This window comes from Mytilus edulis, chromosome 7, assembly GCF_963676685.1.
Source record: "Mytilus edulis chromosome 7, xbMytEdul2.2, whole genome shotgun sequence".
NCBI lineage: Eukaryota > Metazoa > Mollusca > Bivalvia > Mytilida > Mytilidae > Mytilus > Mytilus edulis.
The window spans coordinates 27707411-27729573 of record NC_092350.1 but is presented as its reverse complement, the minus strand read 5'-3'; the positions used below and the strand labels follow the sequence as shown (position 1 = coordinate 27729573).

The window sequence follows — 22163 nt, the reverse complement described above, 5'->3', positions numbered from 1 at the left end:
TCGCAATCATATTACATTAAAATGTTCTCTTGAATGAACTTTGTGCTAGTCATGAAACAGCCATCCTTATCGTTATCTTGTGAGTATAAAATATACTCCTAAGACAAATGTCTTTCTTCAAAAGAATATGCTTGGTATACCTTCCACAGTTTTTGAAGACTCTTAAAACAAAGAGTATACACGTTCCTGTCATTGATGTCATTGTCCCTTAAATATCACAAAGAACCCGTTGAGCTGTAATTTAATTTTGACCTGAGATTTGGTTAAATTTTAAGAAAGGCGTGACAAGAGTTTCGAGTAAAAGAAATGTAAAATGAGCAACCAGCAAAAAAGTCCGGATGAACAATATGCAGGATTGAATAAAATGAAGAAGAAAAGCAGTTCAGAGATTTAGCCACCAAAGAAAAAAAATGTGACAAAATATTTCATCCTAAACTCTCATTAAATCAAATGATAGTTCTATTATTTGACACTGAACAATATATCAGCCTGTAACTGCTGACTAGGGAAATCAAGAAGACTTACATTGGCTGAAAATAAAGAAGGGAGGTTGGGTGCTCACAAAATATGTTTCATTGTTGTGTCTGGTCGAAGTAAGGAATAATTGGTCTTTATTCGTCATGATGTTGTTTCCTTTTTTGGTTGAAGCGTACTTTTTGGAGTGTAGAATGGCGTTAATTTTCTTGATCTAGGGCACATTAATAAATAAGGGATTCTCGTATCAAATACCTATTTGTAGCCTTGGGTTTACTTTCATATTTTTGTCGGGTTGTTGTCTATGTCACATTTACAGTTTTCCTTCTTTATCCTAGGATTTCATAAATGTATGGACTACGTTAATAAGTTGGGTTAGTTCATGTATGCATGGACTAATGCTGATAAAACAATGACGCTTATTTATACATCTAAATGAAAAATTTGGTCTTAGTCTATTCATGATTACAAATTTCGTTGGGTAAGTTCATATATGCATGGTATAACCAAACTATGCATACATTACAAGTTGGGTTAGCCAATGCGTGCATGGACTAAGTCTGCTTTAAAAATGCTATGTTAGTCCATGCATGCATATATAAATTTTTTAACTTTAAAAAAGTTAACTTTAGTTGCCTTCGTCCATGCATGCATGGACTAAGTCTGTTGTGTTAGTCCATGCAAGCATGGACTAAGTTAAGGTTAGTTGCCTTCGTCCATGTATGCATGGACTAAGTCTGTTGTGTTAGTCCATGCATGCATGGACTAAGTTAGCGTTAGTTGCCTTTGTCCATGCATGCATGGACTAAGATTAGTTCCTAAGTTTTCATGTTTACATATCATGAAAAGGTTTAGTCATACTATCAAGTTTTGGCAATTTTTTTCTTAAGGTAAGTTTTAATGCACAATATGTCTTTAAATTATAATTATTAGGTTGAATATGAAAAAATCAACTAAACCGAAAAAAAAGGTAATTTCATCAAATTGAAAAATTATTGAACTAACACCATGAAATTAAGGGGTAAGAAGAAATGGAGGTTTTCTAAACTTGATGTTGATTTCCAGTTTTATTTAATACCTTGTTCAATGAATAATTCAAAATATAACAATTTCTTATCAATATTTTGAGACTTACAAAACAAACAGCTTGCACCATGTAATCTTTCAATTAAAAAGTCTTAGCAGTACAGTAAATTCCTTTTCGATTAAGATCACAAGGAAGCTTTGCGTTATACGTTAATATCATAATTACTAATCATGTATATCTTAAGCTCACATTCATGCATTTGATGTCCTCGCTGATAACTAATACAATTGTAACTTTTCAATTATATTCAGATTGCTAAATGGAATTAACATTAGAAAAAGACAAGAGAATTATACCGCTGTTCAAAAGTCACAAATCGATTAAGGAAGAATAAATGAAATGCAACAAAAACAAACGTCAATATACATAGGAACAAACTATTTGAAAACAACTGCCATATTACTGACTTTGAACAGGACATTTTAAGAAAACAATGGTAGGTTATATCTGGTATAATGGCTAACCAAACTTTCAACTTATATGATCATGTTTGAAACATCTTTAAAATAACAACACTATGTGACAGAAATACAGCACAACCACACATAAGACTACTCATCACACAAAATCGCAAAAACAAATAATATAAAAGTAGACACAACATGCCAACCACAGAACAACAACGAACACATTCCATTAACGACGAACATCACCAACTTCGCAAACAGTGACTTACTTATGTAACCAATATTTAATCTTGAACTATATACAATTATTTTTGAAATACCAGTCCAAATAATTATCATGAAAATGACGGGATTGAAAGCATACAGTGCCAATAAGAATAAATAATAAAAGTACTTGTAGTGTAATTGATATTATGTTTTCTGCCCACTTCGTTATTGCACTTATTTGGATAATGGGATGAAGTTGTAGCATATCTCGTTGTCGTCATGCCTTCAGTTGTTAATCCTATTGGTCTTCTCAATTTCCTAATTCTTTCAGAACGTTCCTATTCTTTAAATGGATTTTGATATACACTGAAAACACAGTCCTTACTGTAAATGAAGACTCATTGAATACATTGAATACCTAAATTGATTGTATTGCTTGGAGTTTGTCACACTCCATATATTCTATTCACAAAATAATGATTGATTTATAGTGCAAAATAATAAGTATTCATATCCTCAGGGAACCTTTAATTAAGTTGATCTGTTTTAAATGAGCTTTCATAGTGCCTGTTGGACATAAAATGCGCATCTTCAAATTTAAGAAAATTAAGTGGTCTTATTATTACTTGATTAGTTAATTATCCTTCTATATAATCTATTATACAACTGCAACTGCAGTACAATAAAATCTACATTACACAAAAATGAGACGTGATTATTGCTAATGAGAACTACCCAACATCTAAACAACATGGGTTCAAGTAGTTATAGCTCTCAACGTTGAGAAAAATCCATACCGTACAGTTTGTTTTAAACATTCATGAAAAGAACATCTAATGAATAAATTCAAACGACAAAAACAAAGGCCTGATGTAGAAGTAAAGAATAAACGTATATAAGAGACATCAATCAATTACAACCACTGAAGAACTATAGGTTCCTGACTAAGGACATTATACAGATTAATGCAGGTTAAAAACGTTTGGGAAAGCCCCAATTTTACCCTTACCTGTGACAATGGTGACATAGAACAACACAAGAACACAGTATTTTAATAAGTGAGAAATCGCTTGACTCACCAAATAGACCGGAAGCACCCCCTGTCCCATGCAAAAACGAAAAAAAACCCTAACATAATGGCTAAAGACACAAAGTAGCGTTCTTAAAGTACCGTGTACTGTCAGCTTGTTTAGAGCCAAAGAAAAAAAAACAAAAAAATTAAGCATGTTCTAGAGGACGAAAATGATGAACGTCTACATAACAGAAAACGAAAAAAATCCGCAAATATTTTACAAGGTATATATATATATATAAGTTCTAATAAAAAAGCTTTATAAACTATTTTATCGTTAATTCACATCAATACCGAATCGCCAGTTTGTAATTATGTTTCCCTTTTATATCCTGCTCACATTTCACATATATATTTTCCAAGACATAATATATCTAATCAAGATTAGTTCAATTTCGGATCTTATGAACATGATGAAGTCATGCTCAAAGTAGCAACAGCCAGACTAATAACAGATTCGCACTGTAGAACGATTCTTCTTTGACAATACCAGTGTTTGTGCTTTACATCAGAATAATTTTCAACAAATATCTAAAGGTATCAGTTAGAAGTAATTTAACATGTACTATTCAGGTCATAGAAACAGTCAGATGGTTTTGCAAGGAACTTTAACAACAAGAGTGGATTTTTGTGTATTTTTTTGTTTGCAACAGCATGAGTGTGATATAAGAGGGAAATTCTACAACTGGAAAATAAAATCAATTTGAAAATGATTATTTTAGATTGTGTGAACTACACTTTTTGAATAGGGTGAAAAATCCAATTAGAAAGATTAGATCTCTTTGCCATTTTGTAGTTTGACAACATTGGTTAATTGCTCCTCAAAAGGGAACCATGGCAATTATTTTTACATATATTATTCATTTGGATTATAAAACATTATTTTCCACAATATAAGTGCAAACCAATGATGTATGACGCTAGATATATACAAATTAATGGAATTTATAGCTCGCACATGATTCGTTTTTTCTGACAATAGTATTGTTCAGAACATGTGTTCAATCTTTCTAAATATTGCAGTGTTATTGTGACTTTGCGCATGTCTTGTTATTCTCTTTACTGAACTGTGTGTAACTATCTAACCAACTATCATCAGAATGACCTGACAACTCATAGAATCATAACAACATCAAAAGTTACATTTTGAAGAATACAATGACAATACTCACATAGTAGTACCTAACGTTGATGTTTTGCTACTTTTGATGTGCTTTATTACCTTACAGACACAAAACATTTAATGCATACTATACATATTATGATGCGAATTCACAAACCCGTATTTTAAGTCAAAATAAAAGTCTATAAGACATGGCTTTTTGTCTGTTTCACAACACAGAAACACATTATCTTCTCAATAAAATCCTTTTTTTTTCTCTCTCACGATATGAATGATGTAAATTATGAATTACGTCAAGAGACATTTACGCGACATTTTGAAATAAATTAAGGCGCCAATTTAAGAGAGAAATTGTGTTCCATTTGTTCATAAGTGATGTACACAATTAATTTATAACAAGCGAAACATGAAATATTCACGAAACTTTTTTTTACAAACTAGGTGTAGCATAAAACGACAAAAGACAATATCATTATTAGTGTAAGCTATCATAATTAAAACACTTGACCCTGGTTTTGAATCATTAAAACACAGAAGAAGATTAATAGTAGAGATAAAAAATCGGACGCCAATAAAAAAAAGAACAACACAATATCCAAAATAAATATATACAAAAATACAGACGACACCCCTTTAAGCACCTTTTGGGAAACTAAAAACTAAAAATCATTATCCTTCCTCCACTTACCCCTATCTTTCAAAAATATATATTCAAATAGTTGAATCAGAATTTAAATTGGTTTATACGTTTACAGTCAATTGCATTGAGTGTGAAGGTAAAGTAAATATCTTTAGCTAGCTTGCTTGCTAGCTGAACCGTGAATTCTTTATTAGGTTAGGTATAGTACCCTCTTTTAAGAGTAGACTACTCCGACATATAACCAACATATCTGTCTGTAGGACTAGACTTTTTCGAATCAATTTACCTAATAATCCAGCAAGCTAACCAAATATAGTACCTTAACCTACACACTCAATGCAATCGGATGTAACCTTTTGCTAGATTTGTATATTTGACAATGCTATTTATTAAAATAATTTCGTGCATTAAGTTCAGGATCTATAAACAAAACATACACACATTTCCTTTCGTATGTAATGACCCCCCCCCCCCCCCCATAATGGTTTTATTTTCGACTCTCGTGTGTAATATTTCTTTCATTATTGTTTTAATTATATTATCCCAAATAACTCATATATTGGATTTATAACAAACTAAAACGTATATTCAAATTGTATTAGTCTTACATAAATAATTTAGAATGCATAACCCGATACTACAAGTATTCACATATTGTGTTTATTTTTATCTAGATGTCATCTTATTAACCTTTGATATTTCCTTTGAAAATTACCAACGGTTATATAACCCGATATCAACATAAAAAGTTAGGCTTTTGTATTGGACAGTGTTGCTTAAACATTATCTAAATCATCGATTTTTACCTGTATAAGATGTATTTTATTGCGGATCGAATCAGTCATTTAAATATTTCATCCTTGTTTTACTTTCGATGTTGATATTATTTTCCTTTTAGAAACTGAATATATGCATAATCCATTCAAGTTAAAGGTCACTCAGTTTAAATGAGGTCGACTCATTTTTTTCAAGTGAATAATTCATCATCGAGGCTTTATCTGATTTTGACCAGCGCGTACCAAATTGGCTAATATAAACCAATGAATATTTCACCATTTTACTTTCATTAAACACATAAAAATCATATTTATTTCATTTTTTATATCTCATATCTCGTAGCAAATGGCCCTTTCTGTATTTATCGTCATTGGTTTAACCTGTTTTGATATGCAGATTCTTTATAAAGTTAAGTACAGAATTGCGCTACATACGCACCATTAAGAGAACTATTTAGTAGTTAATACATATAACTTTCATATATGATAAAATTTACAACATTTGGCTGTTTCAGATAACCATGATATCAGACACGATCGCAAAGGTTTTATCAACCAAAGGCCCATGAAAGATGTGTTCTTGGTCGTTAAATTCGCATAAACTTTGTTTTTGCGAAAGACAAAATAAAGTTTTTTTTTAACATTTTTTTATTTGTACGTTTCATTTCATTATAAGATATGTTTATCCTACATTTTTTAAGTTATCACGTCTTTTTTTATGAGTCTACTAAGGTAGCAATACACAGTTAGCAGTTTGGTTTTGCATCTTGACCCCGGTGGATTTTTCAAATATGAAACTAATTTAGCCTTCAAAGATGGTTTGTAAAAAACATCCAGATTATTTGTTACATGTTTTATGTTTTACTCTCCGTATTTTGATAAAGTCCAGAAATTAATGTAATGTTTAAAAACACTTTTTTTCTACACGAAGTTTTGGACTAAATTCTACAGAAATATGAGATGAAAGACATATGACTTTTAGTTGATTTCTTGCAAGATATATGTAAACAGTTTCAGAAAAAGTATTACTTCAAGTGTATTTAAAATTTTAGTTCTGGCCAAATTTTGTGGAAATATTTGTCATCCCCCCCCCTTTTTTCAATTTTTTATAACAAATAAATGCAGATTGTTGCCACGGATACATCAAAAGGAAATTACATTTTACCATTTAAACTTCTTGATATAAAATCTATTAAAGATTCTGATTACATATATACGCACATATATGACGCAAACAGTGAACTTAATTTACAAGAAAGCAATGAAAAAGGGATGGTAAAGTTTATGAGGGTAATTTTTTTTATATTTTTTCCTTACTGTTTATTGCTACTTACAGTTGTTATATCATTTGACCGGTTTTTGCTGATACATGAATCATCATCAAATCAAGTATCGGAAACAGTTCAATGGTTTGATCATTTATAATATTTTAAACACTTCTTCGTAATTAAATCTGTTTGAAAGTTATGTTTATTATTATAGGATCATAAATATAAAGACATATATTAACTAACGCCAAATCGCCAAGGAATATAAATATATATCCTTTGCTGTCAATAATTGAAATGCAGATATGTACATTGAGGCAGTCATATCAGCTAATATGAAATGTCAAAGTCCTTTTATATTATTATGCCATCATGGACTGATAGGTTTGCATGAATATAACTACAAGTTTATTAGTATCATTGTGCATATCTTCTACATTGTTTTACCATATACTATATTTCTCATGCTAATGTTTCCAAAATATGAATCAAAATGAATTCAACAAATTCATATTCGTATCCAGAAACGGCTTCATCTTGGTTCTTATATGTGATCTTATGTTTGTCCCTCTGTCCTTCTGTCCGTCTCGTACCTTGTAAAAATTTGGTTTAGGGAAGGTTACAGTTTTGCTTAGTGTGCATGTTCAGGATAAAGAAAAATGCTTTATATGTATTAGACACAGATTTTGTAGTTTACTTAGCATGGAAATGTGATATACGAGGAAGGGGGAGAAAACTGTTACCTGTTTTATATTGATTATTTGTGAAACTTTATGATTTTATATTATATAAATATCACGGGAAAAAAATGGTGTCATTAACATTTGAGAAACTGTCATTCTTTTTAGCAGATTTGTTTATATAACCTTGATTTACACCATATTTTAGCAAAGTCTGACAAAATTCTTTAGTGATTTTATATTTTATTTAAGCTTACCATCTACCTAATCTGCCTGTTGTGTTCCAAAGTTATAAAAGAAGCATATATTGCTATCGTTTAACAAAATGAAATATTGTATGCAAATCTAATATCTCAATGTCTTTCTTTACTGACTAACGGCTAATTAGAAAACAGTGACATTCATGTTTTATATTTAAAATCTTTATTAATAACACTTGAAATATTTGATACCTTCTGTCTACTGACGAACACGGATACAATTTTAGCATTCCTTAATGACATGGGGGGTTATTAATACAAGTTGAAATTAACTGGGATTCGAGATCAGGTGTAGAATGATGCATTATATAATAAAATTGAGTAACTTCTAATATTCATTCTATTTCCGATATATTAATTATCATTCGAAAAATAATGCTTAAACAAGAGTTTTGAACAACCAAATTAATCAGATGAACGTTTTTAGTGGACGGTATCAATCAACGAGAGTTACCAATATATTTCAGAACTGTTTAATGCACTTTTATTTGGTATCTGTTGGATTGAATCCGCTTCATGAAGTGCATAAAAAAAGGCAAGTCAAAATGAAAGTAGCATATTTTATAGACAGCAATTACTGAACTGACAGGTTGTCAAAAACATACGTATATATTGTCTTGTGTCTGATAAATAAGCCTTTTTCAACTGATTTTTATAGTTCGTTCTTATGTTGTACTGTCATACCACTGTCCCAGGTTAGGGGGAGGGTTGGGATCCCGCTTACATGTTTAACACCGCCACATAAGTTATGTATGTGCCTGTCCCAAATCAGGAGCCTGTAATTCAGTGGTTGTCGGTTGTTTTTGTGTTACATATTTGTTTTTCGTTCATTTTTTTTTTTACATAAATAAGGCCGTTAGTTTTCTCGTTTTAATTGTTTTACATTGTCTTATCGGGGCATATTATAGCTGACTATGCTATGCGGTATGGGCTTTGCTCATTGTTGAAGGCCGTACGGTGACCTATAGTTGTTAATGTCTGTGTCTTTTTGGTATTTTGTGGATAGTTGTCTCATTGACAATCATACCACATCTTCTTTTTTATATTTCGATATAGGTATGTTGATATTTTTCTCCATTTCCATTCTCAATTTTATTTATGTTGATATTTTGTTCTTTTCTTCGGGTACATCTATCTAGAATATGCAGTATCTCGAACCACATATACGCATCTAAGATGCACCAGATCATCTGGATGCACTATTATTTTTTCCACTAGCCTCCTGTTAATTTTAAATCAAAATATGCTAAAGTAGTCTTTAATGAGTCATTGCAATTTTGTTTCTGTTATCCAGTTTTCACTAATATTTTATTTTTGTATAAAGTTTGTTAAGTTTTTAAGTTTGAATTGTTTAAAATATTTCTTGCTGGGGCCTTTTATAACTAGTATTGGGTTTCTTATCATTGATGACACTTATATCTACGTCATTTGAATGTTGGTGGATAGTTGACAATCCTACCATGTCTCCTTTTTATATATAAAGGAGACATGGTAGGATTGTCAATATTTAAATTTAAACAAACTTGAATTTGATTGATATCTTAATTTCCGTTGTATCCTGTAAGAGGATTTCAATGAGTCTTTTTGGAGTTATATATATAGGTATACGTATAGTATGTTTGCAATGATATACAGCGGTTTCAATGTATGCTTAAAGGAAAAACATTTACAAGCCGAAATATGACATGTTTCCGAAAAAATTATACCGAATACCTTGTATGTCTTTAATGACAAGCCAGAAAAGGTCATCCTAAATCTAAGGGTTTATTATCTTATTATAAATACAATTACATTATCATTGAACCAAACAGTTGCAGACACATGAATCATTTAAATATACATGAAAATTTAAAACGCATCTGCAGTATATTATGCTTATGCAATTGTATGTCATTGAACCGGTCTCAGTTATGTAATTTGTTGTGTAATACCTAATTTACTGCGTCTATAAGATAATTGTATTTTGAAAATCCTGACAAAACCCATCAATGAATAAACTTTTCTTAAAGACATTTTATTTTCTTTATTTCCAATACAGATTTTTGTAAGTGCAGTCAATTAGGCGCCATTGTTATTCATCTTGTTGCAATCTGATTGTGTTTTTAATCTGTCTCTTTTGTATTAACGTAGAACGCATGCTATATCGATGGTTAATTTATTCTATTCCGTTTTTTTCTACCGAACATTTAGATAATAGCCTTCATCATTATGTCATACCCTACAGTTAATTTAAATGCACACCGATATGTTTTTTACTATTTCCTAACAAGTACCTCTCTCTGTTTTAATCCTTATATTTTTAATTAGCTCATCATAGATATCAGGATTAAATGCGTATACTCCAGACGCGCATTTCGTCAACAAATGGCTCGCCGGCGTCACTAGAACCACATTTAAAAAAGGCCAAATAAAGCACGAAGTTAAAAAGCACCAAAGACCCACAATTCCGACAGAAGTGCTGAATAATATGCTGGTGATTGTAAATCAGATATTATTGTATCAATGTGTTATGCACTAAATCATCACGTTTTCTTCAAGTCAGAGCAATAGTCGAAATCCGGTTTGATGAGTGGCAAAGTCAAACAGAGGTCATGCACACTTGTTATGACACATAATGACTTCTAGAGCACCCACAAGATGGTGCTGATGTGCAAAAACTAAACTTAGCAGTAATACTATCTTCTTGTGTTAAATGTGAAAAACGTCAAAGAGGATGATTAAGCACATGGCTACTTTCAGTTGTGTATGTTTTTAATACGAATATTTGTCGTTATTGAAAAACTGTTTCATCTATATATATATAGAAGACGGATATATTGGCATATCGAATTCCAGTTTTAAAGACATCAGTTAATGCTCTCAATTTAAAACATTTTCTTTTCATTTTTATTTTATAGATTTCCAAGTAATCGTTAGATTTGCTTCAAAAATGTATGGCAATTCATGTGTATCGTCCGTGATAAAATGAAGAGTTGAAAAGGGGGATTATTCAACGAGACAATAGCCTGACCATCGAGAACAATAACGGCAACAGTAGTATACCGCTGTTCAAACTCATAAATCCATGGACAAAAAACAAAATAGTGGTAACAAACTAAAACTGATGGAAACGCATTAAATATAAGAGGAGAACAACGACACAACACTACAATGTAACACACACAGAAACGGACCAAGCATCAGACAAAATCCCACGAGAATAACAATTAACAAAATAGTCTAAGACTATAAATAGGTGTATTCAAATTATAAAAAAATATTGTTCAACCAAACAATGATTAATTTTTATGGCAAATCAATTCTTAGGAAATGTTTATTTTTACGATTGTTCAGTATAGATATAGTTTGAAGTGACACATGGATGGGATTTGTCTTATATTTAGAGGTATAGAATGCTTATAACCAGACAAGCTTAGATCACTGCTTTACTTAAATCATTTTTGTGTACGACATTCTTTTGCCGTGAAGGGACTTTTTATATACTTTGTAATATATTAGGTGGATAAAACGACACTGCCTACTGATGATGCTACTAAATACGTATGTTTTCGTGTATCTCTTTCTCTGATTGGTATTTGCCATTTACATCATACGGTTTAGAGAAATACAAATATGTATTTAACTATTTGAGAATCCTTAGTTACTAAAACCAAATCTTCAAATCAAGTAAACGTTAACTTGCTTAAGAGAGATATAATCTTAGATTCAAAATCATCTTAACTTTAACAATGTAACAAATTAGAAAAGAATGTTCTGAGTAAGTACTGAAGCAGTGAATACTGAGTTTATGATACCCTCGGGACAGTCAATGCATTAACCGTTCAATCAACAAAATGCAAAAATTCAAAAAAACATGGCTTAAACATACAGACGATTATCATTCAATTTGCCTTATAAACGTTTATATACGAAAAAATATTATACATCCTTATACCTCGTATACAGAAAATCTTTTTTCTGTAGTAGTAAAAAATAATCTTTTATTCGTAAGCAAAACAACTGATAGAATACAATTATTTAAATATTTAATTACATCAGTTAAATATATTAACATTTAAACAATTAATCAAATAATCATATAAGTAAGTATATAAGACTTGGATGAAGTTTTTTTTTCTTTTTTTTCTACCTTTTTTTCTCGTTGACTGTTACTTTTCATCCTTTATATACTTCAAGACAAACCATCATGAGTTGTTTGACAGTTATGAAAAACCTGTTTCACAAATTATGATGGAATTATTCTAAATGTCGTAAATAAAAAACACGTCCTGTATTTGACATCAACAAATGGGACTTATCATCGTATGTGTATTTAAATGAGCAACATGGCGGATGACACGTGTAGAGTAGGATCTTTTTCATATTTCATGCACCTGAGATCACCCGTGTTTTTTGTTGAGTTGATGTTGTTCGGTCTTTAGTTTTTGGTGCTGTGTTTTGTTTTTGTCTTTTGGGTTTTTTTGGGGTTTTTTTTTTGCATGGCATTCATAAGTTTGTCATCGACTTATTCGCCTACCACTATCACGATATCTTTTATCTGTATTATTTTGTTCATATCAATATATCAATGATTGCGTGTTACAATAAAATAAACTAATTAAAATAAATAAATAATTCCTTATGGATAATGATTAACCGTTGGTTTGTTTTTTCCATAACAAATAATTATACTAAAAAGCACTATTTTAGCATTTGAATTAAACCACACGTAATATTTGCATTTGATACCATTATTTACATAGTGTGCCAACCAAGTGCTGTCAGAAAAAGTCTAAATACAAATCTTATTTATTGGATCAAGAGAAACAAAGAAAGGATTATTTCCTTAGTGATTTCATAATCAGAAATATGTTGTTAGACTCTTGTCATGAATATTGGTGTTATGTTCAATATCTTATGTACATATAGCCCTTAATTATACCAAAACCCATAATAAAAGTAAAAACGAATGATGCCAGAATAGTATCGTGAGCCGTGTAGTAGTGGTTAGTACATCGGACTACTAATACAAAGGTTCCTGGTTCGATTCCCGTTCCGGGATGAAAATTTCAGGGACTTAATTTTAGACCCTCCATTGACAACATTTGCTAGTACTTTACACTAGTAACCCGAATTTAACTTGAACGGACAAACACGTGTTAACGCTATTTAAATGAGATTGATCGTTATTTGATAAAGATTGACAAAAATTAAAAATTATATTTAATTCATATCAATTCATATCAATTCATTTTAACGCCAGTCAAATAGATTTCTCTGCGGTGAATCAATTGAAATCAAGTTGCTGGTTAGTTGCGTTAAACTAATAGGCCACGCCCCCGTTAAACTATTTCAAACATGCATCAATTCGTTTTAAACATGGATGAGACCCGAGCTTTTTACAGGTAAATCACCCAAGCAAAACGACCTCGATGTGTCTATCGTTTTTTGTTTCAAACTTTAAATGCGTATAGTCTTATTAAAGTCACATGCTTCACAATTTAAAACGTTGAAACGAATGAATAATACACGTATCATGTTCATATGTAAGGAATTAAAATAAAAACATTAAAATATTTATGCACACGCGGTTTAAAAATGCAAAACTTGTGAATCTGTTGAAAAAAAAATACTTAAATAAAATTATATAACATGATGGTTTTCTATATTGTACTCGTATTCAAATGTAGACACGGAAAACTATGTACACAAACATTATTTATTGTGTACATAATTTAAATCGATGTATTTCATATTTTCGGCATTGACTGTAAAAAGTGCTTAAGTCCTTTATGAGTAAAATACAGAATTAAAAATAACTCTACCTTTTTTTATATTTCTTTATTTTAGAGGTAAGCTTCTGGCCAAGTGTCACTGATTCTGTCGCAAATCATTTACTTCAATAACCAATCAATTGTATTCTGAAAGAAGTTGATTTGTTTTCTGTACGAATACATGAAATATTTCTCACTGAACGTTATGTTTGCAATCGATGTTCAAATACAAATCTACAGTATCTATATGAAAGAGACTTAATAATATATTTTTTTTATTATTATTCTACACATGCATATTTGAAGGATCGAAATAATCAGTTCTACAAATGGGTGTTATTTTCAAAGACTTGAAACTTTACAATTATCAAGTGAATCCATGAAAGTTTTATCGACGCACCAAACTTTCATCGTGCATAGCTCATTTTCCGATTTAACGATCTTCTAACTTGTTCATTACATTCTAAAATTAAAATCCTTCACAAATTGCAAAAACTTGTATTCTCCGGCTAGACTGCGCAAAAGATAAATCTTGCTTTGTTTGTGTATACACAATGTTTTGTAGGCCGATATCCAGTTTGGCTAAAAAAGAATTAATTTGCACCACAAGTTAATTACGCGAATTCTTTTTTTTGCATAACTTCATCATAAAAACTGCAACATTCATTAGCGCCAATAAAACAATCATTTAATTGCGCAAATATTATAGACTTCTTTTCAAATGTTTCTTCTTAATGCAATGAGGAGGTCCTTTTAGGTATTTTCATGTAGGTACAGAAATCGCAAACTGAAAGGGCCTCCTTAGTGCACTTAGACTGACAAAAAAAGTGCACTATGGACCTGATGGAAAGATAGAATTGACACAAAAAAACATAGCATACGGAAGGAGAAGTACATAATTTTGAATTTTAGTAATTATAAAGTTATTCAACAGTTGAAGTAGGTATTCTAATGTTACATGTACGTGTAAATAGGTTAATAGTTTCGAGATAAATATGACACAATTAATAAAATTGAGAATGGAAATGGGGAATGTGTCAAGTTTCATTTATTGGCGCAATTCATATAATAAAAAAAAGAGATGAGCGCGATTCAAAACTTTACAATATGACAAGTTACACCTAACCGTTTTGACAAATCAGTAAATTCTTCGCCCGGGGATATACACCTGCCAGTAATCTACCTTCAGTAACTTTAAAATACCCAGCCGTGTCATTTCCGTATATTGTACATGTAGATAGCAAGTGTGATACATGTATATGTTGTGTACAAGTTATCATTTTGTACAAATTATAATTTGTACAAAATATTTGTACAAATTATAATTTGTATTTTGACTTTGTACAAATTGTAATGTGTACAAAAATTGCTTGTACAAATAATAATTTGTACAAAATTTGACTAAAATTCACTTATAACTTGTACAATAATTTATAGTATGGATTTTGTAATATAAAACATTTAAAAAGTATTAATTCACTCTATAGATTTTTTTTCAAAGACCATACAATAAACATGATAAACCTTTATTTACAAAATACTTTTTAAGACAACCTAACATATTCATGTAATTTTTTTCAATGCAATTTTTAAGGTCATACGATTCATTTATACTGTATATTAATTGTATATTCAAAGCCGGTCATTTGCAAAAGTAAAAGTTAAGGCGTTCAATGAAATTGCTAGTATCATGAGTATAGTTGAACAACAGTATAAATTATATCAAGAAGTTTACCAATTTACTTAGAATAATTCATCAAAGCACAACCATCGTTATACTAAAGACAAATTTGATGAGTTCATTTCTAAAGTTAAAAATGCAAAAGAGGCATTGAAGAAAAAAGTCCAAGATAGACATTTGCTTAAGAAATATGATGTTATTGGAGTTGCTAATATGGAAGAATTCATAAGAAGGAGGAAATGATACGTTTTTGGTTGTATTTTATAAATATAGAAAGGGGTCTGACCCAAAGATAGGTTTGTCTTCATCTTCTTTGCCTAAGAAAATTTTGACAAATCTTTAAACTGGGGAAGATTTATAAGGTGTTTAAAGAGGTTTCAGAGGAGAACAGTGAAATTGATGACACAGATGAAAACACTATGACTAATCATTTGTGCAAGAAAACGTGCATTGTCTGGCCAACAAGTTCAAGCCTATGTCCTAACAAGAAATAAAATAGAAACTGAGTAAGTTATCTGTTGGAGACAATGTTATCATCCTAATTCCATGGTATGACAAGCACCAACCGATCCGAGGAATAAACAAGGTGTTGTTGTGAAAGAAGAAAGATTTCGCCATCCTGTAGGGACACTATATCTGGTAATTTAACATGATCTTAAGCAAAATCAAACAAGAATCTAGTAATGACTCTTCTTTTTCTATTTCACGAGTTCCTGATTTATAACTTTCCCTAGGAAAAGTTGTAAAATGACTGATTGTGTAATTCGGGGTGTAATGGTTCGCTAACTGCTCCATCATATAAGAATATTGTATATTATTGTATAGTTCGTATTAGTTTAAACAAATATAGTTACCAGTGTGTTTCATATTGATTTGATTTGTAATTACAATTAAAAGAATTTTTTTTAATTTGATTTGAAAACTTATTCTATGTAAAATATTGTACAAGTTATAAGTGAAATTATGCCTCATTTTGTACAAATTATAATGTGTACAGGCACTTTTTGTACAAATTACAATTTGTACAAAGTCAAAATACAAATTATAATTTGTACAATTTTTTTGTACAAATTATAATTTGTACAAAATGATAACTTGTACACAACATATATACACCAGAAATACCCATTCAAGTGATTTTTAATTTCAGAAGAACTCCATATCGGGTACATAAACATAAAATTACAATAATATGAAAAAATGTATTAATAAGTTCAAATGTTGTTTTGGTAAATGCACCTAGGTATGTATTTGTAAACTTATGTTAATTCGTTATTTCATGTCTCTTTCTTTTTTTTTGCTTCAATTAATGTTTTGTATCTTATAGACTTATTCGTAAATCGAATTTTTTATTCATACTTTTTCTATCCCTTTTCTTAAAAATTAGGACACGTGTCACAGGTTAATATAGAATACAATTAACGGTACCAATTTTCTTGTACTAGATGCGCATTTCGAAAATACATGTCTCTTCAGTGATGCTCGAGTCCAAAATATATGAAATCAATAGCAAATTTAATATAAAAGACGAAGAGCTATAATCCAAAAGGTCCAAAAGTATATATAGCCAAATTCGTGAAAGGAATACTAGTGAACCATGAATAATACCAAACAACAAATTTGTGATTCAATTTGGTTTGTCACACTTGCTTATATTATCAATATTATGTATTGTTTTTGGCTGAGACGACTACATGTATAAAATTTATAGTAGCCTCAGTTTTCGGCAATATTGAAACAAATTGAATATCCTTTGAATTGCTTCTTAAGTTATTTTAATATATAAACTGAGCCAAAAAAGTTTAGCAACAAAATTGTGAAATTTTGTTTTATTACAAAATCATAAAATTTAAACATATAATTTTAATAACACAAAAATGGAATTATGATATGTCAGAAGCAACATGAATGTTTATCACTAACATTAATTAGGATTTTCTTTGTATGGAGCGCGGGAGGGTCAAAATGCTTAAATGAGTATAGTGTTTCTCAAAATCAATTTCTCAGCCATGCCCTTAGTGCACCAATGAAGGATTAACAGGAACACCAGCAATTTCCCTTAGTCAATGCAGTACTTTTTTAGCCGAACAAAACTTGTCACGTGTTGACGTAAAGCGAAGGAAGCGCTCCTCCCTTGACGATAGTTTTTCTTGTCTACGAGATATCGACCTATCCTCTGCAGTTGTAATTTGTCGATATCTGTTTGTTAGTCTCTGAACTGTTGCCTAGTGCACATTAAATCGAGCCATGATGTCAACAACCCTCATTCCGGCATCAACCGTTTCAAGACCTTTCTGACTGTCATTTTCGGGGTGGCCTGGTTGACGCCCCAAGCAAATTTTTCAACGGTGTTTGTGTTTTTCTTACCAATGGTGTGTTTCTGAACGTTAGTGAAAAAGAATTTTTTAATATCGTTTTAAAATTACAGGTACAGAAGGTAAAACATCATTGACACGTGCAAAGCTGAAATGGCGCGAAATCAATCAGCAGGAAAAAAGTAAGACTGTTACAGGTAAAACTAAGGATTATATCAATGATGTTTAAATATTTTTTTCCAAAAACAACAAAAATAAATTATAAAAAAAAAGTGTTGCTAAACCTTTTTGGCTCAGTATATATACGGAAAAACAAGGTGGATATTTAATCATCGGCTCTCGTGAAGTTTTCTTGTAGGTTAAAAGAAGGGGACAGTATACCTCTAAGTAATAAAACTTTAAGATTTGTATTCTTTGAATTGTATAACGTCTTAGTCTGACTTTCTCTTCAATTTTTAGATTATATTCAGAATCACGTTTTTATGCCAGATCTTTTATCATTTGTTAAATCAAAGACATGTAGTAGATGTATTTTTTTTTAGACCAAAAAAACTATCATCACATGTACGGTGAATTAAATTATTGACAAGCATACCACATCTTCTTATATTCATTCGTTATTTGATGAAGATCTTCAACAAGCCTTAAAGGGATAATTCGCGATTTTTCACTTTAAATAAATGATTTTGAAAATGAACTTATTGATAACTATACACTTTTTAATTCTAAATAATTATGTTTATCCAGAGACATATAATTGTATTATATGTCTCTGAAACAAGCATGTGCATACAATAATGCATGTATGTATACGCATGAGGTTCTCGCTACATTAAAGACCCGTAATTTAGGCCTTCCTCTTTTGTCTGCTCTATAGTCGGGTTTTTGTCTCTTTTACACATTCCTCATTTTCATTCTCAATTTTTGTAATATACGACGGTATATTGTTCCTGTATCAAATACCATGTACATGTACATATATGAGGCTATGAAAGTAAGTTTACAGAAATAAAGATGATAGTGGAATAAGCACTTTAAATTACAGAATAAAGAGATGAAAATATAAAGAATAGATTAAATGATTCATGATTGCTTAACGCCCAGTTACAAATATTACACTCTACCCCTCCATCTTTTTGTCCATCCTATTTAAAATGATTCTTATAGGAGGGTCTGAGTTGGGGGGGGGGGCTGTTTTTCTGTAAACATTTAATTTTCACCCCTTTTTTTCTAATCTTCAAAAAATAAGTCTATTCTTTAAAAGTAATTTTTTACGCATTATTCTCTAATTTTTTCCCCAGTTTTCTTTAATCTTTAAAAACAAAAAGTAAAAATCATTCTTTTAAATGAATGAGAACGGTGATTTCCAAACAACAGCAAGGCTTTCATTTGTTACTCAACAATGACGTGTTGGTGTGTATTGTTCTGCATGATTTAAGTGCTAGTTCTATGAAGTAACAAGTCCAAGTTTTCATCAGTTCTTTCCAGTGATTTTGACTACACATAAGAAGATGCCAATGAGACAACTCTTCGAAGAGACCAAATGACACAGAAATTAACAACTATAGGTCACTGTACGGCATGCAACAATGAGCTAAAGCCAACCGCATAGTCAGATATAAACAGGGGCGGATTAAGGCTTTTTGAAAGAGGGGCTGTAGTTTTGTAACGAGGGGAGCCTTTTTTTTGCCCCTTTTTAGGACTTAAAACATAAAATAAGTGAAATATGCACTTTTTAAACGGTTCCTGGCGTGGGGCATGCATATTTTGTAGTTGCTGGTAAGGTGTAAGGGTTGGACATTTTAGATGCTACATCTCCCTATTAATTCACAAATTCTAGTCTGATTAATCATTTAAAAAAAAAGTTCAAGTAAAAGGGGAGGTGTACGCCCTCTACGCCCCCTCTGGATCCGCCACTGAATTTAAAGCCCGAGTAGAAGTATCGGAAACCAGTTCATATTGACTGAATCCTATAGTCTGTTACCACGAAACCAAAAAAGGTTTACCAAGTTTGTTTTCACTTTTATCATATTTTTACAATGATAACTTTGATAATTTTCTTTAAATTTTAAGAAGAGAAAATTCTGTTACCAGATAATGTTTAGCATTTTCTTTTATTAATCATTCAATAAAATTCAGGTATCTTTTAGCGTTTTCTTTTATTGATCATTCAATGTTCATTATATTTTTAGACCACGCATTTCTCTAATCTTTATTTTTTATGCCCATTATTCTCTAATCTTCATTTTTCAAGGGCATTATTCTCTAATCATTGAACCCCATCCAAACCCTCTTTTTTATTATGTTGTACATGTACTGTTATACCACTGATCGAGACTAGGGTGAGGATAGGGAGCCCGCTAACAATTTTAACCTCGCCACATTATTTATGTATGCGCCTGTCCCAAGTCAGGAGCCTGCAATTCAGTAGTTGTCGTTTGTTTATGTTTTACATATTTATTTTTCATTCATTTTTTTTGTTATATAAATAAGGCGGTACGTTTTCTTGTTTGAATTGTTTTACATTGTCATATCAGGGCCTTTTATATCTGACCATGCGGTATGGGCATTACTCATTGTTGAAGGCCGTACGGTGATCTATATTTGTTAATGTCCTTTTGGTCTCTTGTGGACTGTTGTCTAATTGGAAATCATACCACATCTTCTTTTTTATATTCCTGTCCTTTTAAAATGCCCATTATAGACATATAATAATACATTAGGCTTAACATTTCAATTTATAAATATCAAATAGCGAAAAGTTATATATTTATTCAATAACGACAATGTTGCTGCAATAGATGCCAAAAACATCAACAATATTTTATTGAAAAGAAACGGCATTTTATTTCACTTGTTCTTAAATAAAAAGATGTTTCATTTCATTTGTTATATACGGACACTGTAAATTTTGAATGTAAATGAGTAAAAATTTGTTTATATTTATATATTGTCTCTTATACGCGTCTCATTCATCTTTTTAAAATAGGAAATAAAATTATATGAAAACAACAATGCAGAATGTTTCTTTTCCATTTTTTTTTAACAATGTTTATGTTCATTTCAATTTGGTAAGTAGACTTATATTTAATGCCCAAAATGTAAATATATGTTTTCTTTTAAAACATTAAAAAACGTGAGAGTATGCCGATAAATAGCCAGTCTAGGTCGTTAAACTTAAATCAACTTACCCATCGTTATCGCAGACTAAAATTTATCTCATATATATATGTTCATTTATTACAAGTACGTCAGGGTGCATGACAGCACAATAATCTTTTTACAGAATCGTAAGAACAATATTTTTGTTTGCTATTTGCTTCTCTTCCACAATTAACGCCCGATTTGGCCAGTGACCGGTATTACAATTTAACACAGTTTTAAAAGTTCAGTGGGCTGCTACTTCATTTATAATTTTGGGTATGACTTTCTGTTTATCATATTCAAAATACGTCAACATTGTCTTCATCAACTTTATTATTCAATTCATCAAAACCTTGTTTTTCATTACAAGCTTTTCCGTATATCAATATACGGCAAGAGAATGAATATTTGTTGCTTACCGGAAATATAAGATACATCGATTTAAATTATGTACACAATAAATAATTGCTGTGTAGTTTCCATGTCTACATTTGATTTACGAGTACAATATAGTAAACATAAAAAGAGAAAAGAGAAACGGTAAATATACAGGAATACATAAAGTTTCGTAAATAGTTGAAAAGGACCACATGTTACTTACATGCCATGAGGTTTCATAGCATTCAGTAATTTTTGAAACGCACATATATATGTGCGATAAAGATCTAGTGCATTTGAGCAAATTAAATTTATGTTATCCATCTAACTATTTTATTTTCAACAGATTCCCTAGTTTGACATTTTTAAACCACGCGTGCATATATATCTTAATGTTTTTATTTAAATGCCTTATATATGAAAATGTCACGTGTATTATACGTTCGTTTAATTAAATTGTGGAGCATGTGACTTAATAGAGCTTTCTTACAAATAGAGCTTTCTTACAAATTGACGAAAGGTACGAACGAACGTAAAGGGAGCACGTATTTCATTTTTACAAAAACAGTTAAAAGAGTCTTTGTTTTATCCAGTAAAACAGCATTCTTTTCTAAATCAAGTTTATTTAAAAAAAAAATAATATCGCAAATAATACACGATTTTAATATAATCAAACAGAGAAAAACAGTGTCAAATACACTTACGTCCGATACGTTACTTACGTAAACCACGAGTACACACATTTCCGCGGGAATTTTTTTAAGCACGAGTTTCACGATTAACATTTCAATGACATTATTGGAGTACTTTAGTCTAAATTTAACGACAAGATTCACATTTATTTTTATTTGTTACAGTACACTTTCAGCAAATTGTTAAAATGGAATATCGAGATTAG

At 30.7% G+C, this 22163-nt stretch overlaps 1 protein-coding gene across 1 annotated transcript in view; it reads right to left on the bottom strand.

Moving 5' to 3' along the window:
- Nucleotides 1–20938, bottom strand: part of LOC139483052 (uncharacterized) — a 28634-nt gene extending 7696 nt beyond the window's left edge. Inside the window, exon 1 of the mRNA XM_071267078.1 lies at nucleotides 20935–20938. Within this exon, the coding sequence (XP_071123179.1) occupies nucleotides 20935–20938 (4 nt within the window). The remainder of the gene's footprint in view (nucleotides 1–20934) is intronic.
- Between the last annotated feature and the right edge of the window lie 1225 nt (nucleotides 20939–22163).